Genomic DNA, 27,811 nt, shown 5'->3' on the forward strand with positions numbered 1-27,811 from the left:
GCGCATTCAGCCGAATTTTGAGAGCTGGGGAAGGGAAGTGCTACTGTGGGGATCTAAGCTAGAGAAAGGACCTCCGGACGGAGCAGAGTCTTGTCGGGCCAATAGTGATGAGACAAACCTGCCACCGAAGGCCATTCCACCCCAGTCCACATTGGCAGCTCATGCCATTGGGGTATAACGCCATGTTCGGCCTTACTCCGAGAAACATGCGGGCGGTGGATGGCGTCTGGGGAACTGCCGTGCGGTCAGGCCTCAGCCGTTTCTCTGACGACAACGTCGGCAGGAAGAGGGAGAGAATGTCGTCCTCGGTTCGGAAAAGAGCCCCGGATCAGCGCGTTCACATCGAGCCTGGCGTCACAGAGGTTATCAAAAGTGTCAAAATCAAGGCACAGGGAGGTCAATCATGGACGGCTTCGCCCCATGAGCAGTTGACGACATCCCATGTGACAACTGAGAAACCGAGATACCGGTTGGTCCTTAATCGCAGGAGGCAAAGGGGGAAGATCGTGACCCTACGCGGTCAGAAACCACCCCAAGCAGTGGTTGTGGTTACCCCTGCATCCCACGGTGAGCAGGGACCGCAACCCCCCTGCTACTTGGAGACCAGCCATCGCTTTTCAATTCGTACAGATGTCCTTCGAGAAGGGCTCGGCCGCGGTGGCATGGGTACCACCAACGCCGGCTAACCAAACAGGATTCGGAATCTCGCAGATATTGCAAAGGGCCTGGACCTTGCTTCGCATGGAAAACGGTCTGCATGTCTCCAACTAGAGGCGGAACCACGCGTAGGATGGGCCGAGTCGAGTCGAGGTCCGCCGCATTTGGGCGAGTAGAATAGGATGGCGAGGTGGTGGCCACGAGGCAAAGGCGCACCAAGGTGAGATGGGCTCTTCTTCGGTTAAGCGGCCAGGGTCCGCAGTGACTTTCCTAGTCTCTAGGCTGAAAACACAGCCTCTGTCCCCACTAGCGCTCAGCAAACCAGCAAGTGGTCGGCAGATCTGCTGTGGGGGAAGAAGAACTGTTAGCAAGAGTCGGTGGCTCACAAGTCAAGCACAGAGGCTGGCCGCGTCAGGGACTGCATGGGCCGCTAGACGAGAGAGCCACGGCATCGAAGGGCCAGGACAACCCCTGGATGGCAAAAACATCCAAGAGAGGGCATGAGTTGACTCTCCGGAAGCACGCGATGACACCTTGGTGGCCAGGAAAAGAAAAAGCAAACGCACTCTCTCCGTTGATCATTTGCCTTAGATTTCATGTGGAATCTCACCAGCCAGAAGTACCCTTACTCCTGGTGGTCTGCACCGCGTTATCTTGATCAGAGCCCTGCAGGGTCATCAGATGGACAACTGTAACCGTGTGAGTGCATGTTCGGTGAACCAGTCAGTTGCCAGTGGGCGGATACAAATGACATGGTTTGGGGGGATGGTGGGCTCGGAGGAGGATCGAGTTGCTTGGTGTAGTGAGTGGTCTGTAAGGAGTACCTGGACATTTTTCATTGGGGAGGAGTCTCTGGCTAGTTTAGCTGGAACCTTGGCACTGATAGGGGCCAGGCCAGCCTATCGATAACGCCGATAAGCCAAATTCGACCGTTTTTTCCCACATCCCACCAGTGGTGGCAGCTGGAACCCCTCGCCCATCGCCCATCGCATGCTGCTCATCTGCCCCTAGGCCTTGAGGATCCCTCAGCACAAGTAGATACTCCGTACTTGTACCGCGAGCTGGCCTCGCCTCGGCGGCTTTTGGTGCAGTAGCAGGTGGCTGCCCCGTTTGCCCATGCCCGTGCCTGTTTGCTCTCAGGTTCTGCAAACCCTTTTGCCCCCGCTCCCCCTTCCCTCTCCCCCTAACCTGAGTCGTGATAGTAGGTCGTCGACTCAACCCACCCTGCTTCTTGACTCCTCCCGCCCGTATCGCCTGATGGACTCGTTCCGTCTCCTACACCGGACAAGATGACACCCACTTCGCTACCACTAGGGAGGTATCCATGCGACTATCAGCTGCACTCGTATGTCCGCGCCCATCACCAGCAACAATTGCGTGTTCCTTGTCTCGGCTCGGCCTCTCAAAATCCTGGATTGGTCTTCTTACCACGCTGCCCCAATCTCCATCTTGTTGACGCTCTTTTCAATCCGGTGCCTCTCAAGTCGCCTGACCTCACCGTCGTCGCTCGGTCCTGCAAATGGACTGACTGCTCCTCTGATCGACTCGCTTTCGCTCTCCTCCTCTCCTCCTCTACCTATATGAGAACAGTTGCTGGCCAACTCGATTCTACTACCTTACAGCAATCCCTTTTCAACGAGGGCGTGAGGGGCGGCCTCTCCCTCGCTTGGCTTGCTTGATTTGATCGGACATACCATCCTACAGCATCGGCCGGAGCTGCATTTGTACTTGATCCTGCACATCAACTTCTACGTTTGATGTTGGTGTCCGAGCCTCCCACTTACATCATGGCGCAGCAGCAGTCAATTCCTGCAGCCATGCCCAACACCATCACCTTCTCCCCGTCTGCCTCTCAACCTCGACCGCTCGATTCTCCAAGGCCAATGACTCCGGCCAGCCCTCTCATGGAGGCCCAAACGGCCTTTGACCAGCCTGTCAAGCTCAAAGGGCGGCACAGATTGCTTCAAGGCCTGCAGCGGATGTCTTCTTCTCCGTCCCTTGCCAAGTTGGGTCGAACCCGCTCAAGCGAGAAGGTCTACAAGTCCGGCCAGAAGGCCTCCATCTCTTGCGTCTCTCTCAATTCTCCGCCCTCGACATACTCCTTATCACCCCACGCTTCCTACGCCTTCTCCAATGGCTTCTCTACAGCGCCAACGACGCCCGGTTCGCCCTGCAGCCAGCAGTCCTACTTTGAGACAAACGCCCGACTCCGACCATTGGACCCCAATGAGATCACTACCGTCCCTGTACCGGTCGATATTCGCACCTCGAAACCTCTCTCCACTCCGCTGCCTGAGATCTCAGAGAAGCCGTTCCCTCGAAGACCGAATTTCAACTTTTGGAAAGACCTGCCATATGAGATAAGAGTGTACGTGCTGGGTTTCCTATCACCCAAGGAGATCATCAGGATCTCTGCAGTGTCCAAGGAGTGGCATGATATGTGCTTTGATGGCCAGTTGTGGACGAGTCTCGACTGCCAGACATATTACCAACAAATCACCTCGGAGGCTCTGATTAAGATCATGCTCAAGGCCGGCGCTTTTGTCAAGAACCTCAATCTCCGGGGATGTGTGCAACTGCGGGATCAGTGGCTGAGTCTGGGGACCAGAATGACAAACCAAGAGTGCCGGAACCTGGAGAACTTCAGCATCGAAGGCTGCAAAATTGAGCGGTCGTCCATTCATTTCTTTCTTCTCCGGAACCCAAGACTGCTCCATATCAATATGCCCAGCATGCAGAACATCAACAATGCAACCATGAAAATCATTGCCAGCCATTGCCCTCAGCTCGAGCTTCTGAACATCGACTGGTGTTCCCAGATTGACACCAAAGGTCTCAAGAAGGTCATCCAATCTTGTCCAAACCTCACCGATCTGCGGGCCAGCGAGGTTCGAGGGTTGGATGACAACGAATTTATGCTCGAATTGTTCCAGCGTAATACTCTGGAGAGGTTAATCCTCCAGCATTGTGACAGCTTGACAGACGAGGCTCTGGAGATCATGATCCACGGCATCGACCCCGAACGGGATGTTCTGACTGACCGACCAGTGGTGCCTCCGCGGCGATTACGACATTTGGATATTTCGCGCTGTCGAAATCTAACCGACCGAGGTGTCAAAGCCCTTGCATATAACGTACCATACTTGGAAGGTCTCCGGACGTGCCAGAACACGGCCTTGACTGATGATGCCTTCGAAGATCTCGTGCAGTCAACACACCGTTTGACGCACCTTGAAGTGGAAGAAGTTGATCTTTTGACGAATGCAACACTGATCAATCTTTCAAAGTCAAAGGCTGCGAAGACCTTGGAACACCTGAGCGTTTCCTACTGCGAGCAGATAGGAGATATCGGCGTGTTGCCTCTGCTCAAGGCCTGCCCTCGTATCAAGTCTCTGTGCTTGGACAACACAAGAATCTCTGACTTGGTGCTCATGGAAGCCTCTGAGCAAGTCCGCAAACGGGGTAGCACGACCAAGAAGTCACAACGGCCTGAGAAGGGCCTAGAGCTGGTTGCGTTTGACTGCGCCAACGTCACCTGGGCCGGCGTCCGCGAGATTCTTCAGGGAAATGGCCGCGTCATGCAAGGTCGGAAGAAGTCAGTGGTACAGACATTCAATGCGGAAGATGAGTTCGGCGAGAAACAGGAAATTCGGAAGGTGGTTGAGATCCAAACTTTGCTCTACCCCACCGAAATCATTCATCTCAAAGCCTTCTATGGTTGGCAGCAAACGGTAGAGGAGCATTACAAACGTTGCGTCACCGGCCGTTGGGGTGCAGCTGCCCGCTTGGAACAGAAATGGGCAGAGTGGATGGTCGCCAGCGAAGAGGTCGGTGTCGTCGGTCATGGCTGGAGCTCGAGGCGCCGAAGACGGCGGGCTCGCGAAGCCGAATTCCGTGTCAGAGATGACGAAGACGGTGCGGCTCATGATGCCGGAACGGGAGATGAAGATGCCAGTGGTCAGGAGTTTGCGCCTGGAAGGCCCCCACGAGGAGGGCGGCGACGTGCCAGGAGTGGTGGTTGTGTGGTGATGTGAGCCACTTGTCAGCCACTTGGCCTTTCCAAGTTGCTGATCTGCCCTTTTTATTGTTGGCGTCTGTGGCACTGGCGATCCGCCGGTTGGACTCGCGAACCGGAGAAAGGTGGGATGGGTGATCTGTGCTGATATACAAATGTTTGGAGTTGGGGGCCCATTTTGGATATCAGGTCATGGTGGGATACTGGCGCATCTTGATTTCTGATTGTGTTCCAGCGTTGTGACATTGTTCCGGTGTTCAGACAATCTGCTGATGATGTGACTGTCGTGTCATCTCCGAGAATAGTCAAAGGCAGGAAAGGCTTTATGCTGGTCCAGTTCATTCACACCTCTGCTAGCTGCTTGTATACAGCTCAAGCGATCTTCGAAATCTGTAAGACAGTTAACCACTGTTGCTGTCCCACTTTGTCTGTTACGTCGAATTTGGAGAAAGGGACACATTCAAGGACTGGGGGTCAACCAAGTCTCAGTTCAACAAGCTATCGAGTGTGCCTATGTATATTCGCACCAGACCCTCACCCGTTCCCATAGTTGTCAAACGCTGTAACGACGTTGACGAGCGGAGCTCATAACTATGGGAGGGGCGTCCCTTCAGAAAGCCCTTGCGGCGCTGACTTGGGGGATGAAAGGGCGATAACCGTCCGACCCAAACAGAGACAAGCCACCGACACCGACACCGCCCAGGGGAGCGCGACCGATCCAACCACCATCCCACGGAGAGAACGGAGTAAGTCGAAAGGGGAAAGAGAGGGGCAAGAGAGGGCAGAGGGGGACCTTCAGGGCTGTTGCTGTTGCTGTTGCTGTTGCTGCTGCTGCTGCTGCCGCTCCTCCTCTTCCAGTCGCTTCTGCTCCTGCCAATACTCCTCGCGGACCTCTGTCATCCGCTTTGGCTGCTCCCCTGGGCGGTGGAAGATAAAGCGGTCCCAGGAGCCGCGCCCGCCCTGCAACGCGCCGGCCGGTCCGGTGACCGCGTCTCCAAAATCCCGCGCGAGAAAGTCCAACAACTTCTTCTCCAGGTCCTTCGGGCCTGAGAAAAACCCCAGCTCCATCCACGTTTCGCTGCCATCAGCCTCCGCCTGATCGGCATCTTCCATCTCCCACAGCCAAAGCTCCGGCGCCCGCCGGACTGGCTTTCCCTCCGAATCGCGCTTCACGCGCAGCCGAGGCACCACCAACCGCTGCCCGTTGACGAGGATGGGCGTTCCCTGGGGACTGAGGACGATGGCCGAGTTGTACTCGAGCTCATCTCCACCCCGGACGAAGAAGCGCTCTGGGCGGGTTGCCATGTGGATAAACTTCCACATGGTGGCACTTTTGGGTCTGTCGAACATCAAGATGTCAGTGATGAGTTCAACCAAATGAGCAAAATGGGTTAGGTGTGTATTGAGAGGCAAGGCGACGCGGGTGCAACTCCATGACAACGTGGCTTGTTGACGGCGTCCAGTCGTAGGGCATGTCGAGTGCAGCGTTGCACAGGACGGCGTCAAGGTAAAAGAGAGGCATGAAGCACAGACCATCGACATTGCTCATTCACTGTCTGTCGTCTTGTTGTCCGCTGTTCCAAGCCAAGTGATTTTTCAAAGACCTTGAATGTTGTGGGCGGGAGACTATGCAAGAAGGTGGGTTGAAGGGTAGGAGAGAAAGGTTGCAGGCAACCGGGAGACGTTGTGAGGTAACATGAAGGGCATGGTTGTCGTTGAGAACAGACTCAAGAGAATTTGTCTCAGGTCTGGACAGCCGTGGACAGGGGTGAAGTTGTCGTCACGTCGTTGATGGAGACAAATAAAAACAGAGAGGATGGGGGTGAAGTGCACAAAATCAGAGTGGAACTTACACGCCAGGCATATTGTCGGAATTGGAAAAGCGTAAAGTCTTGTGTAGTGATCTGTTAAAGCAGCGACTTTCTCTCGCTGAAATTGGTGATGTTCAAGGTGATATTCGGGTCGGCAAAGCTACTGAGAAGAGAAATTTTAAAGCAGCGAGAGAGATTTCAAAATTCGGTTTTGCCACCTACTGCAAAATCATGCCAAGGCCGACATAGTCTTGTTGACCCTATGACCCTTCAACACCAAGTGGCTGCCAGACCTCTCAGATGTTAGGGAATTGTCTTGTTATTGTTTGTCTCTTATTGGTCTCTTATTGTCACAGACTATTATATTCTACACACGTGATGGTTGTATCGTCTTTATCGAAGCTCCCATTCAAACCAAGACGTATAAGCTACACATGGTGCTCAACCCCAGAATCATGCTGCCCCAAAATGCGGCGTTGTTGAGCACCCACCGTCCCCGGACCAGTTTGCTCCTCTGCAGGGCTACTATCGGTAATTGGAGCATCATGGCAAAGAAGCCATATCCACGCAGTTTCTTGGTGATGCAGCCCATGATCAGCTCATGACCAAGCGCGCTTACCAGGAAGGTGATGGTCATGGCAACTGGGGTCGAGAAGTACGTCTTGGAAGAGAAGAAGACGTGTCGGCGCAGAAAGTGGTAGACCGGGATGTTCCACTCGCGGCTGAACTCGAGCCAGTCGCTGGAGTTCCACCAGTCCGAATAGAAATGGCGATCGGCGAAACAAGTGATCTCTGCGAATGCGCCCAGGATGTACTCCCAGATCACTAGAAAGACTAGGAGGAAGGTGATCATGAACGGGAACAGCATCATGCTGGTAGTCTCAGCCAGAATCAATGCTTTTTCAGAGAGAGATGTCGTCAGGCGCAGCCGAGCAGCCGAGTCGGCTAGGACTGGCATGATGAACTCCTCGCTGATTGTGATCATCAAAAATATGCAGCCGAAGACGGCAAGGGTCTTGTAGAAGAGGTCATGCCACCGGATTTTGGGTGTCCTTGGGTACTCAAGCTCGTAGCAAAGAGTAGGGCATAGAACGTAGTCGAGGTAATTGTACAGCGTTAGATTTTGAGGGTACGTGACTTGTCCAAGGGGAGAAGTCAACTCGGTAGCCAAATCTTGCCGGAGCTGTGCCAGATCCTGCTCGTCTTCTTTCTCTTCCTCGGAGCTCTCTGAGTCCATCTGACGCAAGCGAGAGGGTGAGCTGGGGTATTTGACCGCCTTGCCCCGGTCCGCCGTTTCTGGCTTGTCGAGGGCTCGCAGGCGTCGCTCCGTCTCGCTCAAATGGCCATTGTAGAAGGCGTAGGAGTGCATCTTCATAAGGAAGGTCAAGGTGTGGAGAGCGAAAAAGACCTGCGCAGTCCAGGTCCAACTCAGCAAGAACGGCCAGCTCACCCATAATGCCAGCCATAGCACTTGAAACAAGCTTTGTATCCAGATTCCAGCTCTTCGCCATCGCAGGACGCCGTTCGTGCCTCGTGCCAATTTTTGGATGGGCAAGCTCAGCGCGGTACTTGCCACCATGGCAGCGTCGCTCAGGCCCAAAGAAATGACATTCCGTGACAGCAGAGCATAGACCTCGACCCGCAGAGGATGACCCGTCTCTTTGATGTTTCTCAAGCACGTCGTGATCACCATGATGGTCAGACTGATCCAGAAAAGGACGAAGAAGCCACGAAAGTCGCGGTATTCGCTCCGCGCATCGAAATAGGAGACCCGGGACACGTAATCGATTGTATAGAACAAGCGGTGCTTCGCCTGAGCACGAGCAGCTTTTCGCGCTGTGGAAAGGGAATGGACTGAAGGCGGTGCATCCTGAGGAATTGGCGTGGAACGACCGCTAAGGTCTCAAATGTCAGCATCGCAGTGTTTGTAGATAGAGGGATGACATGCCTTGAGATGCTCGACGAGACATCAGCAAAGCCATTCAGACCTTGGCTAGGAGCACGTAAGGCCTCCGGCAACGCCCTTGTCGGCCGCGGACGCAGGATGTTTCGCTCTTGACTCGTAGAGCGAGAAGGTACCATGGCGGGGTATTCAAGAAGAAAAAAGGAATAGGAATGCTAAAGATGCGCTACAGAACAATGGGCACGACAGGAAAGCAGGCATCCATGATTCCGGATGCAAAATTCAAAGGACCTGCTGCAGTACTAAATGCAAGATTGGATGTTCGGACACCCTGAATCCGAATGTGCAGACTGACCTTGGATTGTCCTAATCTCTACCGAAAATGGAGCAATCAGCACTACCATTCCCCAAACTCGTCGCCCTCAGACGTCAGCCTCGGCTTCCGTGACGCTCAGGCGCGCCGATTGGGCCACAGTCACCAGCATCTGATTCTTGGGTGGTGTCTGCTATCGACCCTCTCGTGATATTGTGACACCAGCGTGGACTCCGTGGTATTCCTACTGGGTGATGGGGACAGTGAGGTTGATGAGATGTAAAGAGACTATATCCTGAATATCTTGCGAGGATGCCAGCGGCGGCTCTATGCGGTCTGACAGTACATTGATCTCTGGCAGCATCTACCACTCGGGAACTGCTTTTGCTCCGATCCCATCGCAGGCAAGGCGACAGAAGGCCTCTTCAGCCGCGATCTCTTGGCTGTCATCGTCCCTCCGAGCGGGATAGATCTTTCGCCCAGCTTGTTGCTCTTCCTCCATATGTTTGTGCAGGAACTCCCTCACAAGATTCTTGAAATAGATGACCCCCTTCTCGTTGTGCGGATGTAGTGGTCCCTTGACATATGTGTCCATATTGAGATTGCGCTGCACCGCGTTACAGAGCTCGAGATCCTCCTTTTCGACCTGCTTGAAAAAGGGATTCATGGTTTCGAAGTCTTGATCAGAGCACGATCTGTGCCGATAGACCTCATATTCCAGCTTGAGTGAGGTTGCGGAGTTTGGTGCGAACCGAGTGAGATAAGTTATCCCATCGCTGTTCCATTGTCAGTAAGGAAGACATGTGCGAGATTGCATCAACGACACTTACGATATCAATATGGCAGCGTTGGGGAAGAAGTAAGTAGGCTGCACTCCGTACTTGTGTTCAACACTATCCAGCGGCTCCGAATAGTGTTCAATCCAGGCTCTGATACCCTTGACATCGTAAGTGTCGAGTTTTGTGGTTGCCAGAATGCCTGGGTGTGCAGTTGTGCAATGGTAACACTGAGCTTGTCGTCAGCTTGCAGTGCTTGAACTAGAGACCGACATTACCTCGTTATAATTGTCTACCATAGCCTTCCAGTTGTACTCGCCCTCCATCTCCCATGCATGGTCAAATTTAAAGTCCTCCATACTAAAGTCTTTCTGGCGTGGCTGCTCGTCAACCTTTGCGAAATGATCTTCCCAAGCGACTGTTGGTGGGTCAGCAGCATCGAGATTAACCCAGACGAAGCCGAGTCTATCAGTCCGCACATGAACACCATACAGCGAATATCGAGACCGGTCGAAGTTCTCCACCGTCTCGAAACGCGGTGCCTTTGCGAGATTGCCGGATAGACCATAAGACCATCCTGATAGGCGTCGATCAGCGGCGAAGCAGGAGGCGAGAGGATGCACCGTGTGTCATATCTGCCGGCTTACCATGGTACTTGCATGCTAGAATACTAATCTTCCCACCCTGACCGCTTTGCTTCTCAATCACGGGATATGCTCTGTGCCGACATATATTCAAGAAAGCCTTCAGTTCATTCTGTCGGTCGCGAATGACGAAGAATTTGTAGCCAGCGATCTCAAAATTCACAAACTCCCCGATTTCTTGGAATCTCAGAGAATGGGAGACACAGAGCCATTGTTTGGAGAAGATGGCACGTTTTTCCAATTCGTACATTCCTTCCTCGCGGTACCAGGACGCCGGGAGGGTGTTGCTAACCGGGCCATGTGTGCCCACACCATTAGTCGTGCCATTCATCTTGAAATATTCGTGAGATAGTCGACCGGCGAAATCACCCAGTGTTTGTGTAGTCCCTTCTCCAGGCCCAGGCAGAATTGATGTAGAATAGATCAGTCTTGCCAAAAGCTCGGGAAGCTAGATATAGAATACCACCCAAGCGTCCGTGCTGGAAGTACTGGCAAGAGACCTGCAAGCATTTTGAACATCTTAGAGAATGGCTTGCTGTATCCAGCCATGAATCGCTATCAGCTTGCATGATTGGCGAGTAGGTGCACCCAAAGTCCCTCGGCTCGAGCTATGTTGTGGTTAAGCCTGGATCAAACGTTCAAGGATGTTCGCAATTTTGCGTCAAATTGAGTAAGGCGTAATAATCACTCGGCCAATGACAGATGCCGCGATTATCCTGCAAAGATGGAGTGTTTAAACGGTCTTGCATCCCGGGCTTCGTTGGGCGCGAACAAATGCACAAGGGGTGTCCGCAGTGCAAATCATCATTGTCGAATTCTATCAGAAGTCTTGTGCGAAGCATGCGGAAAGTCCGTCCTATCTCTGGGCATTCTGTGTGCTCACCAATTTTCAGCACGCCCATAGGTGCCCTTCCGATAGGCTCCTGTTCGTAAACTAGATCCAGTCGGCGTTGAACCAGGCAGCTTGGTCACTCCCCAGTGTATTTTTCTCCTCGGATGGTCAGGCCCCTGTCTAAGAACGGTTTGATTCCCGGAAGGGCTTCGGGATCGTGACCAATATTCTGCCCTGCTCGAAACGCTGCCTGCAGATGTTCAGCGTGCTTCCCCCCTTCGGGGTAAGAGCAGTCGTCAAAGATAGTGATTCTCAGAGGTTCAAATCCGCAGTAGCCGAAGACACCATATCGCCAGAGATGGTGAATTTGCTTGTCATAGCCCCATCTATCGAGTTGTCGAGAAGTCGCGCCAGCGAGAGCAAGGACTGTACAAGGCCGGTGGCTCAACAAGCTGCCTTCAGGATTGCGCTCCCATTTGTAGCACCAGCCCGCTGACCAAACCCTGTCCAGCCATCCCTTCATCATGGCGGGCATCTGGTACCACCAGATGGGGAAGACGAGAAAAATTGCGTCTGATTCTTCCACGAAACGTTGGTGCTCAAGCACATCCTCAGGCATTGTAACACCCTCGAATTGCTCCCAGTCGCGTGGAGTAAAGATCGGATTGAAACCATCTCGGTACAAATCGATGACCTTGACCGTATGACCTTTGCTCTGGGCTCCCTTGATAACTTGATCGGTAATAGCGTGGGTGAAAGACTCCTGCTTGGGATGACAAACCACAACCAGGACGTGCATTGCGAGGCTCGTGTTTACAGCGTCAATCCTGGGAGAGGTATGCGCAGTAGAATGTAGGAGAAAAAGCGCTGGTAAGAAGCAAAGAATGAGAGACAAACCACATCCGAAACAGGAGTCACTATGGGACACTCAACGGAAGTCATCCAGTTTCTGATCGCGGAGTAATCCGTAATCGAGACTTGCTGGCCAAGCTGTGCCTCGAAGTTCTCGTGGCCGAATCAGATCATCACAAATTGCCAGTTGTTTCTGATCAATAAGTCCACCCAAAAGACACCTGATCCTTGATCCATGAGTCTCCAGGTCTCGAAGACTAACAACTTCATATGCCGGATTGTATCAAAGGGTAGGATATGTTGGATTCGTTCAAACCGAGCGATAACCAGAGCCCTGGCTTCCACTATCGTCATTTGCCGATGCAAGCTGGAGAACTCATGAGACTGCATGATTGCAGGCAATTGGAAGCATATGTCACACCGTGCCTCGCCCTCACGTTTGGATGGAGTAACGGTGCTCTGCGAAAGCTCCCCTGATATGATCATAAGCAGTATTGCTTCGATGGTCCGAGTGCCGGAGCTTCTCGAGTTCTGCTCCAACACCTGCAAAGCGTGAATTGCCAATGATATTGGATACTCCGAGATCGTTCCAGGACTCCGGGGGGTCCGCATTTTTATGGCGTGCGAAGTGTCCCTGGCTGGATTGAAATCTAGGAGGTTGGGGTAAGTACGGTAGAGTAGGACAAGCCCGCACAGTTGATATGCTTGGGCGATGTTGAACAGGTCGCGGACGGAAGTATAAGGGTCTTGCGGATCCAAGACCATGTTGGGTTTGGGAAACTCCAAGGACATCAGTTGATGTTCAAGTTCTCGAAGCTTCTCAACATCAGGGAGTGTGGAAAGAAGTGCCCCCGCCGCAGTCACTTGCAGGTGAAGCACTTTCCTGCGCTGCAAGAGGACAAGACGGCCAACCTTTCCCAGGAGGACTTGAGACTCTGGCGAGATACCAGTAAGAGGATGAGGCATTCGTGGCTCGCGCGAGTTGTGAGGGCAAATTGCCGGTGGGTTCTGAATTTCGCGTGTCTCCGGACCACAAGCAAAGGACAGCATCATCCACCAATATACCAGGAATTCCGCGAAGAATTGGGTGGCCCTTGGCGCAACCCTGGAGTTCTCCTGTTGTAGTTCGGACAGAAGAGCAGAGGCAGCATCGTAGTGTTCCAATCCGAGGTCCTTCAAATCGTACCAGCTACTGCTGAGGCCAAACATGCACACAACAAAGAGGACTTCTGTCTTTCGAGCGGGAATGGACCTGCTGATAGCCACGAGGCTGGAAGACAGTTCGCCCAGAACCCCAAGCCGTGCCTCGTTCACAACGACAGAAGGATGACAGTTTGCATCGAGACCCGATCTGTAGATACTGGCAAAATACTTGAACGCAGAGAAGAGTAGTGGCGACCGCCTCCACTGGGACAGTGCCGCAGCACGGAAAGGGCTGAACCGACCATCATAAATGGATAGAACACGAGACAAGATCCCAGAGTAGCAACTGAAGAGCAGAACAGAATCCTGGAGAATCGATGACATTCGTTGATAGGCAGGTGTCCTTCCAAGGTTATACAAAGAGAATGCTTCTGAAGATAACTTGCCCATTACTTCCTGTGCTGATCGTGGCCTGGGCCTTGCGTCGTCGTACCCCAGGGTGGCATGTAGATCAGAGGGTGGTCCTCCATAGTCATAATGTCGGCCGGTGAGAGAGGAATCAAAGCTCTCGTGGCAGGATGCATTTCGAGAGGAATTAGACCTTGGAGCTGTCACACCCGAAAGGGACGAATCCGGCTTGGAAACTTTCTCGTGCTTCAAGGACCAGCGGAGGGGCCGTCGATATCCAGGGCAGAGCCAGCCTCGGTTGGTGCCTGAACTTCAATCAGATCGTTGTTTCTCAGGTTGGCCATGCTTGAAAGCATACATCTGGAGCATGCAGGCTCCTTTTCATCACACTTGGTATGTGCCTGTCGGCAAGTTGCACATCCTCCGCGAGAATATTTCGACATGCTCGGGCATTCTGGGCGAACTGGAAGGTGTTTACTATGCCCCGGGAGGAGTTTCTCAATGTCCTAGAGCCAGCAATAAGAACTCGATAGGGAGGGCGGACCACGGAGTAGTAACCACCTGGAAGTTACTCTGGTACGTATCGCTTTAGCAGTTGATTATCTACCTAAATACTTAAGCGGCTAATGCAGCGGCTCTTGGCGTGACACGGGCCCCGATTGGCCGCTGTTGAAGGGACACTTCTGCGGACGCATGAGGTTGTTCCTGAACCGATATTCGGACACCAGGATTGTCAACGGTCGCAGACATCACAGTGTATCCGTCAGCCTCGCTCGCCAGCTAAATATAAGGTCTATCCAGACGGTCGTACGATAGTTCCAAAACCCCATGACAGAGTGAACATCCTTCCACGACCCGGACTTTGGGTCAGCGTGAGCCATCATGACCTCCCGTCAGTCGCCCTGTGGATTGTCTGCGCTGCTCGAGGCCTACTGACAAGTGTTCAAGTTAAACAATTCATCCGCAATGTGCGGGCCTCCAAGACCATTGCAGACGAGCGTGCTGTCGTCCAAAAAGAAAGTGCCGCAATCAGGGCTAGCTTTCGAGAAGAGAGCGGGGACCACAATATTAGGTCGCTCCATCACAACTGCGATGTGAGAAGGGATGTTTCTGACCTGAAATAGAAGGAACAATGTCGCAAAGCTGCTATATCTTTTCACGCTGGGAGAACGCACACATTTCGGCCAGATAGAGTGCCTCAAACTCCTGGCCTCTCCAAGGTTTGCGGACAAACGACTGGGCTATCTGGGGACAATGCTGCTGCTCGACGAGAACCAAGAAGTCCTCACGTTGGTCACGAACTCATTGAAGAAGTACGTATGCACTGCATTGGGCCCTTGAAGAGCCTTACTGACCGTTCACAGCGATCTTAATCATTCGAATCAATATGTCGTTGGACTGGCCCTCTGCACCTTAGGCAACATTGCCTCAGTTGAAATGTCCAGAGACTTGTTTCCCGAAGTCGAGACGCTGGTGTCCACCGCCAACCCCTACATACGTCGAAAGGCTGCGCTCTGCGCCATGCGAATATGCCGAAAAGTCCCAGATCTGCAAGAACATTTCCTTGAAAAAGCCAAACTATTGTTACAGGATAGAAATCATGGAGTCCTCCTTTGCGGATTGACTCTGATAACGAGTATGTGCGAGGCAGATGAGGCAGAAGGTGGTGAAGAAGGCGTGGTGGAAATGTTCCGGCCTGTTGTACCACACTTGGTCCGCACCTTGAAAAGTCTGACGAGCTCGGGATACACTCCTGAACATGATGTTTCCGGGATCACAGATCCTTTCCTGCAAGTGAAGATCCTTCGGCTTTTCCGAGTTCTGGGGCGCGGAGACGCTGCGACCAGCGAGCAGATCAACGACATTCTGGCACAGGTCGCCACCAATACCGAATCCACCAAGAATGTTGGCAACGCCATATTGTACGAGGCGGTTCTCACTATTCTAGATATCGAAGCCGACTCGGGTCTGAGGGTGCTGGGCGTCAACATCCTAGGGAAGTTCTTGGCCAACAAGGACAACAACATTCGATATGTCGCACTCAACACATTGATCAAGGTGGTCGCCATTGAGCCCAATGCGGTTCAAAGGCATCGAAATACCATCCTAGAATGCTTGAGAGACCCAGATATCTCCATCCGCCGCCGGGCGCTGGATCTCAGCTTCACCCTGATCCGAGAAGACAATGTACGCGTACTCATACGAGAATTGTTGGCTTTTCTGGAAGTCGCTGATACCGAGTTCAAACCCGTGATGACGACGCAAATTGGCATCGCCGCAGATCGATTCGCCCCTAACAAACGCTGGCACATCGATACTATGCTGAGGATTGTCAAGCTAGCAGGAAACTTTGTCAAAGAGCAGATTCTGTCGTCCTTCATTCGCCTCATCGCCACCTCGGCGGATCAGCAAACTTATGCAGTCCAGAAGTTATACGCGGCCCTGAAGTCTGACATCACACAGGAGGCCCTGACTCTGGCTGCAGTCTGGGTCATTGGCGAATATGGTGATGCTCTCCTTCGCGGTGGATCGTATGAGGAAGAAGAGCTGGTGAAGGAAGTCAAAGAAAGCGACGTTGTCGACTTGTTCACGACAATCCTCAACTCGACATATGCAAATCAAGTGGTAACCGAATACATCATCACTTCTGCCATGAAGTTGACTACGAGGATGTCTGATCAGTCCCAAATTGAACGAATAAGGCGGTTAATGAATTCCAGAACGGCTGACCTTAGCATTGAGATCCAGCAGAGGGCCGTTGAATATAGCAACATGTTCGGTTACGACTCCATTCGAAGAGGTGTGTTGGAGAAAATGCCGCCACCGGAGATCAAGGAAGAGCAACGGGTGCTCGGCCAGTCAACCACACCTGCAAAGGACAAGCGAAAGACTCTGAAAGCGAAAACGAATGTGAAAGTTGCGAAGACTACGGAATCCGACATGCTTCTTGATCTTATGGGCGGATCCGATGTGCCTGCTGTTGACACCAGCGCTACGCTGAACGGCCAACAGCAGACAGCAGACCTGCTGGCAGATATTCTCGGAGGTGGGAGCTCAGTTTCAAGTCCTCCACCACAAACGAAAAGCCCTGCACCACCTTCCAACGCGGATGCCATCATGGACCTGTTCGGCAACGGAACTACGAAACCCGCCAGCCCTGCACCTGCTGGACCACAAGCACATCCTGTATACAACAAGAATGGTTTGTCTGTTGCGATCCAAGTCTCCAGAAGTGGTTCTGCGATACAAGCCATTGCAAGATTCAAGAACACCTCCGCGTTTGAGCAGATGTCGAATGTCGGCTTGCAAGCTGCAGTTCCAAAGAGTCAGAAGTTGACCTTACAAGCCATAAACAAAAGCATATTGGGAGTCGGCGACGAGGCTACCCAAGGCATGAAGGTTGTTGCAGCGACGGGAGTAAGTTTCTTCGTATTTTTACCATTACTCTTTGACTGATTGTTCGATAGGCCCTCCCCACAAAACTCCGCCTGCGGTTGAAAATCTCGTACACCAAAGATGGGGGTTCACCGGTGACCGAACAAGTCGACTGGACGGAGCCGTAAGGTGGACGAATACTTGATTGTGTCTTCTTGTGCAGACAAGAAGATTACTCGCAAGCATCCCGCCCAAAGACAACCAGCTAGAAACCGGCGAACGTCTTCGAGAAGCGGCCCGGTCAGCGGCGCAAAGCTTTGCCATGGTATAGGGCCCATCAGCAAGAATCCGACAGGGAGAAGACTATTCTCAGCTCCGACCGGGCTTCCTGAGACATCTGAAAGCGATGCGGATGTAACGGCAGCAAGCAAGGGAATCTGTTCCAGATGTCGACACCCCATAAATTTTGTGTTTCGAACGTGGGCGGCGCACTGAGGGGACGGAAAGTGTTCCGCCCCAAAGCAGTGGTGCATCCCGCATCTTCCACCCTAAAAAAAGACCTCCAACAAGCCTGTTTCTCGTGTCATCTAGATCTGTTGTCGCGCTCGTCCTGAGTAACTCGAACAGTCCGCCTCGCGTGCTTTCTTTGCGCGGAAGAACGCCGAGGATATCGACCCGGAGAGAGAAAAGTTTCCAGGGTTACCGTTGCTGCCTCATTTATATCTTTGCTGCTCCAAGAGCTGTAATAGCAGTCGGACATGTGTTGCTGACCTCTGGAATTCAACTTGACGCTACTCCCCTGGCCAATTCTCTCTTGTCCTGAATTCTTCAGGCAGCCATGCTGCTTCCCTTGTTGATATACGCAGTCCCCATCCTCTTCATATTATATCTCCTCAAAGATTACTTCTCTCTGTCCTCAATCCCTGGGCCTTTCGCGGCACGCCTCTCCGATATCTATCGCCTCCTCCTTGTCTACAACCGCAATGCCCACGAGAAACATCTCATGCTCCACAAACATTATGGGAACCTTGTCCGCCTGGGGCCCAAGTGCATCTCCATTTCAGGGTCGCAGAGTTACATTCCCCAGATCTACGGGATCGGCAAAGGTCTTGTGAAATCCGACTTTTACAGTTGCTTTCAGAATATTGTGAATGGACGTCGAGCGGCCAGCCTTGTGGCTATGACAGATGAAAGCCAGCACGCAAGATCCAAAAGGTTGATTGCTCATGCGTATTCGCTCAGCACGCTGGTAGAGTATGAAGAACTGGTTGACCGCACGACGGATGTGTTTCTCCTCACCCTGGAGGAACAATTTGCCTGCACTTCGCGTTCGCAGGGATGTGTGCTTGACCTGGGACGCTATCTACAGTTCTTTGCTTTCGATGTGATCGGAGAGCTCACTTTCAGCCGGCGCTTGGGATTCATTGAATCTGGTATTGATGCCGACAACATTATCGACGCCATTGGGGCGAATTTCTCCTATTTCAGTGTCCTCGGTCAAATGCCTTGGCTGGACGAAGCAGTGCTAGGGAAGAACCCCCTATACGTGAGATATTTCCGGAAGAGTGTCAGTTCACCAATCCTATTGTTTGCTCAACGATTACTTAAGGAGCGACTGGCGGACTTGGAGGAAGGGGGTGCAGAGAATAAGACCGACAAGTTAAACAAACCAGATTTCCTCAGCCGGTTTTTGAAAACCCGGAATGATGGCACCGAGGGAGATGAGGCGTTGACAGACGCTCAGATTCTATCCAATTTATTTGTGAGTACCAAAGCCCATTTTTCAAGCCTCGTCAGCCCCTAACCAAAGTTCGTGTAGATGAATATCAACGCCGGAAGCGACACGATTGCGTCGACTCTACGAGCCATCTTCTACCATCTCCTCAAAAATCCTGGCTCGCTCTCGCTCTTGACCGCCGAGCTGGACTCAGCTGCAGCACAGAAGAAAATCTCCAGCCCATCCCCAACGTGGAACGAAACCCAGCAATACCTTCCCTACCTTTGTGCTGTGGTGAAAGAAGGCCTCAGGCTGAATCCAGCCTTGTCCTTGCCACTTGAGCGCGTCGTTCCGAGAGAAGGTTTGACGTTACAGCATGAAGACGGCACCCATACCTTCCTTCCTGAAGGCACTGTCGTGGGTATGAACCCGTGGGTCTTCCACCGTAGCCCACATGTCTTCGGCTCCGACGCGGAGACGTGGAACCCCAGTCGTTGGCTCAGCAGGAAAGAAAAGGAAACCAAGAATATGGAACACAGTCTCCTCTCGTTCGGTGCCGGGAAGAGGTCCTGTTTGGGCAAGAACATTGCAATGCTGGAGCTGCACAAGCTTGTTCCCGCGCTGCTCATGAAGTTCAAGATTCAGCTGGATGACCCTAAGCGGGAATGGGAAGTAAGCAATGCCTGGGTGTTGAATCAAACGGGGTTGAATGTCAGGTTGGCGCTGCGGTAACTCTCGGACATCAAGAATGGATCGAATCATTGGTGTCACAAGGACAAGAAACTGTTTCAATGGAACCTGCTATCATGGCCAACGCGGCGAACTCGCCTCAATTACCTCCACCAAGACTTTCAGGGATCGCCATATGTCTTCATCCCACGATCCTCTTAAACCTTCGATCAACCTTTGCCCAATAACGCCGATACCTGCCTGCATAGCCATCGCTCTCTTTCGAAGCGCATACTCGTTGAGCCTAATGGACGTTTCATCCGGGAGGCCAATTCCCAACATTTCTCTCGCCTTCTCGGGAATGCGATGCAAACTTTCGTTCGAGGCCGCAGCCTGCGCCCAGTACCGCTCGATGGGAACGATCTGGTCTTTCAGTCGAGAGAAGTGGAGATCGACGATCACCCAGGCCGTGATGGCAGAAATGAGCGGTGGTGACGCAGAAGGAAATATTCGGCAAAGGGCCTCGATGTAGGTTGCATTCGAGATTTGTGGATTCCGCAGCTCCACGACAGCAGGCGAGTCGAGACAGAGCATGCCATCGGGGAATTCGTCAATGGCCACAGTCACCGCACTGAGCGCCCTTTCTAACTTTCGGCATCGTGACCATTTCGCGCTCTTGGCTGAAGGTGACAGCTCTGAAATTGAGTGCAAGTCCACTTCTAGTGTGTCCAAAACCGCCCACCTCTTCTCTACCGTGCGGAACGATCGATCGCTTCGAGTCCTCCGAGGCGACGTCATGAATGGATCTGTCAATTTACGGATACAATTGTCAGCGCCGTGGGGTTCGCGGGTATCTGATATGCTGGTCTTGCTTCGCTTTGCAAAGGTCGTAAGCTGTGGGACGAACCCGGTCAGAGGAGGAGAGGCTTCCGAGATACGAGGGCAGATGCTGTCTGAAACGTGGGACTCGATTTGAGGCATATCGCAGGGGGTGTCATACGGGCTGAAGGCGGAGACCTCGATTGCCCCCTGCTTTGGTGTCGATGGAGCACACATCCCTTCTCCAGGTGATTCAGTCCTCGATTGACTCGAAGGCGGACGTTGAATATGAACTAGTCTCGGCTTTCCTGGCCCAACGAGGACCGTGGCGATCTTCTGAGATACAATTAGTGCACTTCGAACAGAACAGAAAATGTACGAATTTATACCACTCCATCCTCGCTGCCTTCTGTGCGATCAAGGGCGCAAGGCCCCTGAATGACTTGATAGTAGCGAGCCTTGAATCGCCGCATCCTCTCTTCATGCGACGTCGTGTTGGCCAGCCATCCAGATTCGTCCGAACAAAGAATGCCTCGATCCTCGTTGTCACGCGGTGTTACCGGCATGGATTCCGACGCTGTGCTTAGATTATCGTTTTCAAGTATCCCGTGTTCGGAGGAGTGGCTTCCTTGGTCTTGATCGTCGCAGTCCTGATCGTCGCAATAATAGGACAAAATGTGCAGGCTATCCAAAGAATCTTCGTTGGGGATCGGTGTTGGTAAACGCTCTCGCGGGTTGTGGAATCTGAAACACGAGCCACCTTCTTTCTGCAGCGCTCCCGTAATAGGGCTTGGGAGTAATGAGCTGATCGGGCTCGAAGCAGCTTCATTGCGAGCCAGGGCACGCAGGTCGTTATAGCTCGCCGACATCCTGCGTAGGCCGGGAGAAGGCAGTGTCGTGGTAGGAGAATTGTTCTCGCAAATGGGCGGAAATTCGGGCAGAAGTAATGGAAAGGATGTCTCTTGCGACGTGGCGGTTGGAAACCTGGCTTGCAGTAATCTGCTTTGCTTTGATTTCGCAGACCTGCATCGATGAAGCAGCCTTGACAGCTGCGTTCTGGATCCGTCCCCAGTCGGTGGCTGAGGCGACGGGGGTGGTGTCACTTGTCCCTCCCTCGAGCAGTGAGCGGGACGGAACGATGAGGATCGATCTGGAGGGTGAGCTGCTGCGTCGAGAGCGTGAGTAGAATCCAATTGTTCCATCGTGTTTGTGCGAGCCAGAATAAGTAGGCTGCGGATGTGGCCCTTTCAATGAAGGATAAGCTGAGACATATATTCAGGGGAAAGGCAGCTGCTCACTTCTGCGCGTGTTGCAAATCCAACTGCCAATGGCGCCGCGGTCCTTCTGCAAGACGCGAGCAGCCGTTTCTTGAATCTTTCCCTTGCATCGTTGTCGAGTATCAGATCCGGCGTCACACAGAATCGTTCACCCTTTGGAGCGAGTCTTGTCCAGCCACCTTTAGGGGCGTGTAGCGCAGCAATTCATCCCTTGCTTCAACCCGGCTTCAGGGTGCACACCACAACCGTGTCAGACTCGAAAGGTTGCGAGAATTGTCGCACCGCATAGCATGACATTGAAATTTGAGAGGGCATATGCAGCCTTTTAATTGTCATGCCTTACATGACGGGATACAAAGCCTGAACACTGCGTTTCCAAATCCACCGCCAAGAGCTGTCACTTGGAAATTGCCACTCTCCAGATAGGAATCAAAGGAGCTGACATCTGGGACTGAAGAGTTCGATATCGCCAGAAGACTTGGATTCCTTTATTCGAATCTCTGTACAGAACGAAATTGCCGTTGCTCCATCCTCGGAAAATGGATCAATTGAAAGAATAGGGGATGGCACGCCCATTGATCCGTAGAATAACAAGCTGAGCATACCGTAAGGGACATCCAAGTCATCCTTGAGCAGTTGTATAATGAGAATGGTCTTTTCAGGGGATACACAAACGTCTATTCCAGCGACCTGTTATGACTTGGAAAACGATACGCCGATGCGAAGCTGAGTCTGACACTCTTCCTGTGTCGATGGCTAGGCCTTATATATGCTCCACTGGCTCTTCTGGCAAAAGTTGCTCACGTTCGCCGTTTCTCCCTTGAGGCAACAACGCTTTGATTGGTGGTCTCACAAGGTCGTTAAACATGAACGTGCCATACACTAGCTACAGCAGGCGTCAGTAATTTTCCCATGCAGAAACGGGCGCTCTTTAAACTCACCAGGGCAAATCCAACCACCTGGAGCCATTTGAAGGATTCCCATCCAAGCCCGAGCGAGACAATCCAGATAAAGAGCGTTCGACAGGTATCAATGATTGATCGAGAAGTTGCCGAGATGCTTCGGGTAACCGAGAGGCCGAAGAAGTTGAAGCCGCCGATGGAGACCATGATTGCAAGACTCGAAATGCCGATTGCACGGTTGTTAAACACCTGACGATAACCTTCCTCGGCATCAAAGTATCCGTGCTTGCCAGCTTTTGTGATGCCGACCGCCAAATGCAGAATGACTTGAATGGCGACCGTGACGATGAACCCGAATAAGCCTTCCCATGCAACAACCTTCAGTGGCTCCAGGGCGTAATGTTCCAGAATCCATTCTTCGAGGCAGAACTGTGTAGCGGTGAAGATTTGGGCGAAGGCAATCAGAAAAATACCCAGGACAGTGCGCAGAACGCTAGGATCCACCGTTTCCACGATAACGTCTCTCGCAGCAAGTATCGTGTGCCGAATCAGCTCGATGCTACCCTCTTTGGGTGCAGCAGGGTTCTTGTCGCCAGAGGAAATCGCCCCAGCCAATCCAACCAAGGCAACCCCCAACACCACGATAACGAGGGAAATCCAGTGGTACAAGTAGAGCTTTCTCTTCAAGAACAGGACACTGAATAGACCGACAAACAGAACCAACGCGCCTCGAGTCATCTGGTATATAGAGGCAGCGACGAACAGCAATCCGACGTTCATCAAGGTTGTGCCTGCGATATCGCAACATGCTGGAAGGCCTAATAGAACAACTTTCCACCCCTCGAGATGAGCTCGGTCGTCTGCGTTAGGCAAGAGTGGCTTCAGCGCTGGGTCGGTAGCATCGCGTGAAGAAACTGGCCGGACGGTGTCATCTTCCTCCTCCTCCTGCTCCTCCTGTTCCTCGTCGGTGTTGTGTAAAAGCGGTGCATCTTTGGAGCGCAGGACAAGGTAGCGGTACAGGTAGAAGCCCAACATAACAAGCCAACATCCCATCTCGCCGATGAACATTTGTACTCTGTGCAGGTTAGCAATCAAAAACTCCCGTCTGTCGGAGAGTGGAACTTGCGTCTGGATGACCGGTTGTTCAAACGTCTTATGGTCTTTTGGGTTCTCGCTCCTGCAACCCCGTACACATTGTTGATCTTGAAACTTTGTCAAAAGGGTGTTGGCGCACCCAGTGAGCAGCATCATTCCCACAAGGAATGGTATCACCGCTTTGACGGCCATGGTCCCGAACTCGCGTGCCTCCGAGCTAGTCTGAATAGTCGTCCTGCGGAAGAAAGTCTACGGTCAATCTCGGGATGTTTATGGTTGGTAGCGTAAATGTGGCCGATTACTGAAGACCTTCTGGGTTATACAGACTGCAAAGAAGAACAGGGCGTAGCAACGAGAATCCCGTCAACTGATTCAGAGGGCGGAAAGTGAGCAAGCAGGCAAGCAGGCAAGCAGCAAATACGCTACTCGGCTGAAGCCCGGCTGGGTTGTCACAGGCGCAGCAGGTCAAGCGAGTTCACCTGCCGGGAGGATGGAGTAAATAAACAGTTCGCTGCAACAAACACCTCTAACAGCAGACCCGCAAAAGTCATATCAAAAGAGACTGTGAACTCATCGATCTTGTTCAATGAAATTGGAAATCTCATCCCAGCATCTGCATATCTGACAGCGTTCCTTTGATCCTCATGTACAGACACACGTCGCGATGTTCTCACGGCCATCTGAGCAAGGTCAAAGGAATCCCAATGGTCACATCAGTCGCGCATACGGCTGTATTCCCCCAGATGTCTCAAATCCTTAAAAAACATAAGATGCAAGGTGTTTCCCAGATTCCCATCTCAGCCCCCTTATTCAAAAACTCATAGCTCCAGGCTCAACCTTCTTCGTCGTAAATTGAGAACCGATCAGCTGCAATGCAGACGTGCCCCGTAGTAATGTTGCCCAACCCGTCGTCATTCAATGATCAATAATCGTACAACTCGTGTTCCGTCTGCCACCTCATCCTGAAACCCAAGAAGGTCTCAAACCAATGCCTACCCAGAGTAGACCCTGCTTGGTCGCCGCACTCCTGACGAGCTGCCACTTCGACTCCGGCGCCTTCGTTTGCGCTCAACGATGACTTCTTCACGTCGATTTCCGAAACTGCCCGCTTGCAATGAATTGAAGAGAAAGATCAACAGGAGGGTTCCAAAGAAAGTCCCGATAATGGCGCCAGCGAGTGTACCTCCAGAGTATTGTCCTGAACACGACGTTGTTGATTGCGTTAGAATGGTGGTTGTGGCCTGACGAGGTACGAGAGCGGGGGTTGCTGGGAAGAAGGCAGATGCGAGGGTCGCGAGGGGAGCCTATCACTACGTTAATTCCGAGTCCTAGCATTCGGTGGTGGTAGAAGCGCAAACCATTAGAAGACGGCGAATGCCCTGAGAAGGTCCTCGCGGTCAAATCCTGGCGATTTCTAGCAGGAAGTGAAGCAATTGTGGTCTTGCTGACTGCTTGTTTGTCGTCGTCGCAATGCCGAACCCATCCGCAGACTCGAGAGTTGCGCGGCAGGTCACCGAACAAGGGATTGGGGTTTGTAGTTTCGCAAACGAAGGGGCAAGAAACAACAAGAGTTGGAGAGAATGCAGGTGTCGCACGGGAATGAGCGCTTTCAAATGCGCCAGCAGAAAGGAACGAATGTAAGATATGAACGAGCCGAAGGAGGCTGGATAACGGCCATTGTTGACAAGCCTCATGCGAGGGTCGGATGAGAGAGGGTGAGAGTGTGCAAACCCATTTGACGTCAGGCATCGTCAGAGGGGCCAGACCCCCCGAGGGCAGCCAACCGGCGGTGCTTGTTTGGGGAGCATCCACCCCCGAACGATTTTCCTTGGTTCCTGCCGCGCATTGCTGGCGACCAAAAGCCTCACCAGGCTAAGGCCACAAGGCCCTTCATTCGTCGTGCTGGCTGTTAGCCCTCATGATACGGAGATGAACACGCAATGATGGTCTGAGCATTCGACTTCCGCTGCGGCATCTCCTTGCCGGTGACTTCTCGTGCTCTTTTTGTGGAGTGTGCTGCTGAGGGAAGTAGATTAAAGATATTGCTGGAACTTCCCGCTATATTGATCGGAAGAGTGCCGCCTCGGTGCGATATTGCATCACTCCCAACTCACTAAGGAGTTTTCCAACCTTCTACGCCCGCCGGAAACCTCCTCCAGCCTTACGCAAAAGCTTCTGTCGAAAGCCCAAATCTCTTGTGGGTTCTCACAGAATCACCAGGTAGTGATGCATTGGAGGCCCTCTTCGGGCACTGCTGCAACTCCCAGACCCCTCTCTCAAACCAGTTGTCCTGTGGTTCGGACCACCCCATACCTGGGTATCCAGTCTAGGACAACAATACTAATTGCCCCAGGTGCATGCCCACGGAGTAACCTTTGCTTCTGTTCCGATATGCGGGACTGGCGGTAGTGTGTTTTGTTTGGTATTTTTTGAAAGACACGCTTGTCTCGCCAAAGAATATTCGTGCCCATCTTTTCCAAAGGGTGGTTCTGGAGCATGGCTTTGGTGTCGAAGGTATAAACAGGTTCTCGGTGCCTTCTTAGTCAAATGGACCTCTCTGGCAAAGTGCACGGATCTGAACAAGATTCCGATAATCACTGTTTTGTTGAGAGATGCGAATCCATGCTATTCCCTCGACAACACTTTGCCTAGTCTGATATCCTCGAAACTGTTGCGCCTGCCCCAATTCTTCGGTTGTCGTTTGAGGAATGCTCCAACAGCGCCAAGGTATCCTTCGTGCCGGAGGAAGTAGGCTTGCTTCTCGCCTTTGGACCAGAATTTGATGGCGTAAGAAAGGGTATTCATCGTCTGAGTATGGCCTCGAATGAAAGAGCCGCCAAAATATATGTGCTGGAGGTTGTGCTTCTCTGACTGAAGGTAAGCAATCTGGCCAATGTTGTTCGAGATGGCATATAGTAAGCTTCTGGCCATGTCTTCGATTTTGAATCCTCGTAGCATGTCATGGTCCTCGCCGTGACCATCGCCGTTAAATAACCCTTCACCGTCTTCCGCGTGTCTTTCGGCCATCCTCTTCATTCGAAACACTTTCCCAAACGTGCTTGCAATAGTGGTGCTTTTGAGCCCAATTTTACTGTATCCCCCGCCATAGATATCACCCACAAGCATATCTACGCCGCTGTTGTCCCCCTTTTCCGCCAAACGGAGCATCTCGTCGAAAGTGCGGGCTCCGGTGAGAAGGGATAGGATACCCCAGAATGTCCCACCGCCTAAGGACGTCCCGCCCACGCGCTGAAACTCTCGAGGTCCAGAGACCTTTACCATTGAGACACCAGATCCAATATTGACCAGGAGGTAGGGGTAGATGTCTGCGCGGGCTTCGGCGAACTGCATCGGCTCCTCTTCACTGTATGTGAACACCTCTCGCGGGATTTCGGTAATGAAGAAGTCTAGCCCTGTTTGAAACCCAGTCAGCCATCATGCATAAAAGCTCCTCTTGGAATTCTAACCAATAATGAGGCACTCCATCTCGTCCTCTTGAACTACATCCACGTGCAACAGCTCTTTCATCCGGTTGTAAAACTTGTATGCGCCGCCTCCTGTTGCCATGACACACAGTTCCTGTGGAGTAGACCCATTGAGCTTTGACTGCGTCTTCTTCAATTCTTGAATAAAGTCAATGCACAAATCAATCCGGTCCGTCTCGAAGTTGAGGAAATTCAGTCGTCCGCCGCCGTGCGTCGAGCCTGGCTCGCGGGAGAAGTAGACCAGCTTCGCCAGTGACCCGCCAATCTAGGGTAAGAGTCAGAACAGTTGCAGAGAAATAGATATCACATGGGTGGCATACATCAAGAGCAACGTGGCTCACTACATCTGTGTGATATGGAAGGCGGATGTCCTTGTGTTCCCAATGGACGTGTTCATGCTCGCTGGAGGCGCCATTACGGAGGTTCATCTCGTCGTCGACGATGAAGGCGCCTTCGACATTGATCTTGACCGAAGCTGGGTTTGGAGGGACACGGGGATGGCGACCAGAGGCATCGCCTTCGGCGATCGCAGAACTGTCTTGATGTTCATTGTCCGTCACCGTCTCTTCTATGATCGGCATGGTGAAAACAGTGAGTCGCGGCCGGCGTTCAACCCATACGATGAGGCAGTCAAGTGCGTCGTGTGACTGTTCGGCGATACACGTAGAGTTTCTGAAGTTATCGGCCGCCGATCATTTCGCAGTAGCCTTGAGCATATATGTGCATGGTCATCGCAAGAATCCGGTCGGCCGAGCTCATATAATGATATGTCTAACAGATAAGTCACTCTTAGAGCGATCAGTGGTAGTCGCCGGTCTGGAGCCAACGGATATTCCAGTGGTGCGGACCTCGGTCAAGAAATTTATTTGTCGGATCAATGCTTTGACGCCGATTCAAGGTATGCGAAAGTTGAACCCCTCGCCCCCAGGCCCCGCAGAGTTCGCCCACAGTCACCAAAGCCGAGCGGAGGCCGCAGATTCATCCGAATGTTATTGCTACTGTAACATCATTCTGATGTGACATGAAAGAGGAATGAAGACTTTCTTTCCTCGACAGACTTGCTTCCATTGCCATACTACTCGTCCTATGCCAAGGACATCTGAAAGCTCTCATTGCGA

General features: G+C 52.4%; 11 protein-coding genes across 12 annotated transcripts; 3 read left to right on the plus strand and 8 right to left on the minus strand.

Moving 5' to 3' along the window:
• Positions 1-1,939: 1,939 nt before the first annotated feature.
• On the plus strand, positions 1,940-6,774 carry PV07_10819 (uncharacterized protein). The gene has a single exon (XM_016398182.1). The coding sequence runs from the start codon at positions 2,415-2,417 to the stop codon at positions 4,689-4,691; it is 2,277 nt and encodes a 758-aa protein (XP_016245373.1). The 5' UTR covers positions 1,940-2,414; the 3' UTR covers positions 4,692-6,774.
• Positions 5,102-6,488, minus strand: PV07_10820. Of its 2 annotated transcripts, XM_016398184.1 has the most exons (2): positions 6,206-6,488; positions 5,102-6,011 (listed from the first exon to the last, which is right to left on the minus strand). In XM_016398184.1, the coding sequence occupies exon 2, from the start codon at positions 5,993-5,995 to the stop codon at positions 5,468-5,470; it is 528 nt and encodes a 175-aa protein (XP_016245375.1). In that variant the 5' UTR covers positions 5,996-6,011; positions 6,206-6,488; the 3' UTR covers positions 5,102-5,467. The 2 variants fall into 2 exon arrangements, with proteins under 2 accessions (XP_016245375.1, XP_016245374.1); XM_016398183.1 differs by having other exon boundaries at positions 5,102-6,488.
• Positions 6,775-6,778: 4 nt separating the features above from the next.
• Positions 6,779-8,733, minus strand: PV07_10821 (uncharacterized protein). Its single transcript, XM_016398185.1, has 2 exons — positions 8,432-8,733; positions 6,779-8,378 (listed from the first exon to the last, which is right to left on the minus strand). The coding sequence occupies exons 1-2, from the start codon at positions 8,563-8,565 to the stop codon at positions 6,893-6,895; spliced, it is 1,620 nt and encodes a 539-aa protein (XP_016245376.1). The 5' UTR covers positions 8,566-8,733; the 3' UTR covers positions 6,779-6,892.
• A 330-nt stretch (positions 8,734-9,063) lies between these two features.
• PV07_10822 (uncharacterized protein) lies at positions 9,064-10,450 on the minus strand (the record flags this gene model as incomplete). Its single annotated transcript, XM_016398186.1, has 4 exons — positions 9,064-9,475; positions 9,530-9,705; positions 9,754-10,052; positions 10,123-10,450. The coding sequence occupies 4 exons, from the start codon at positions 10,448-10,450 to the stop codon at positions 9,064-9,066; spliced, it is 1,215 nt and encodes a 404-aa protein (XP_016245377.1).
• A 637-nt stretch (positions 10,451-11,087) lies between these two features.
• PV07_10823 (uncharacterized protein) lies at positions 11,088-11,750 on the minus strand (the record flags this gene model as incomplete). Its single annotated transcript, XM_016398187.1, has 1 exon — positions 11,088-11,750. One exon carries the CDS (start codon positions 11,748-11,750, stop codon positions 11,088-11,090), a length of 663 nt encoding a protein of 220 aa, XP_016245378.1.
• Positions 11,751-11,968: 218 nt separating this feature from the next.
• Positions 11,969-13,396, minus strand: PV07_10824 (uncharacterized protein; the record flags this gene model as incomplete). The annotated part of the gene is made up of 1 exon (XM_016398188.1): positions 11,969-13,396. One exon carries the CDS (start codon positions 13,394-13,396, stop codon positions 11,969-11,971), a length of 1,428 nt encoding a protein of 475 aa, XP_016245379.1.
• Positions 13,397-14,236: 840 nt separating this feature from the next.
• PV07_10825 (uncharacterized protein) lies at positions 14,237-16,917 on the plus strand (the record flags this gene model as incomplete). The annotated part of the gene is made up of 5 exons (XM_016398189.1): positions 14,237-14,246; positions 14,303-14,426; positions 14,479-14,667; positions 14,719-16,771; positions 16,822-16,917. The coding sequence occupies 5 exons, from the start codon at positions 14,237-14,239 to the stop codon at positions 16,915-16,917; spliced, it is 2,472 nt and encodes an 823-aa protein (XP_016245380.1).
• A 650-nt stretch (positions 16,918-17,567) lies between these two features.
• On the plus strand, positions 17,568-19,178 carry PV07_10826 (uncharacterized protein; the record flags this gene model as incomplete). Its single annotated transcript, XM_016398190.1, has 2 exons — positions 17,568-18,491; positions 18,549-19,178. The coding sequence occupies 2 exons, from the start codon at positions 17,568-17,570 to the stop codon at positions 19,176-19,178; spliced, it is 1,554 nt and encodes a 517-aa protein (XP_016245381.1).
• Positions 19,179-19,250: 72 nt separating this feature from the next.
• On the minus strand, positions 19,251-21,136 carry PV07_10827 (uncharacterized protein; the record flags this gene model as incomplete). Its single annotated transcript, XM_016398191.1, has 2 exons — positions 19,251-20,270; positions 20,324-21,136. 2 exons carry the CDS (start codon positions 21,134-21,136, stop codon positions 19,251-19,253), a joined length of 1,833 nt encoding a protein of 610 aa, XP_016245382.1.
• Positions 21,137-21,974: 838 nt separating this feature from the next.
• On the minus strand, positions 21,975-23,400 carry PV07_10828 (uncharacterized protein; the record flags this gene model as incomplete). The annotated part of the gene is made up of 3 exons (XM_016398192.1): positions 21,975-22,097; positions 22,153-23,188; positions 23,240-23,400. The coding sequence occupies 3 exons, from the start codon at positions 23,398-23,400 to the stop codon at positions 21,975-21,977; spliced, it is 1,320 nt and encodes a 439-aa protein (XP_016245383.1).
• Positions 23,401-25,171: 1,771 nt separating this feature from the next.
• On the minus strand, positions 25,172-27,541 carry PV07_10829 (pantothenate kinase). The gene is made up of 3 exons (XM_016398193.1): positions 27,014-27,541; positions 26,676-26,958; positions 25,172-26,621 (listed from the first exon to the last, which is right to left on the minus strand). Exons 1-3 carry the CDS (start codon positions 27,272-27,274, stop codon positions 25,834-25,836), a joined length of 1,332 nt encoding a protein of 443 aa, XP_016245384.1. The 5' UTR covers positions 27,275-27,541; the 3' UTR covers positions 25,172-25,833.
• Positions 27,542-27,811: the final 270 nt, after the last annotated feature.

The sequence above is a fragment of the Cladophialophora immunda genome, assembly GCF_000835495.1.
Source record: "Cladophialophora immunda strain CBS 83496 unplaced genomic scaffold supercont1.6, whole genome shotgun sequence".
Taxonomy (NCBI): Eukaryota; Fungi; Ascomycota; class Eurotiomycetes; order Chaetothyriales; family Herpotrichiellaceae; genus Cladophialophora; species Cladophialophora immunda.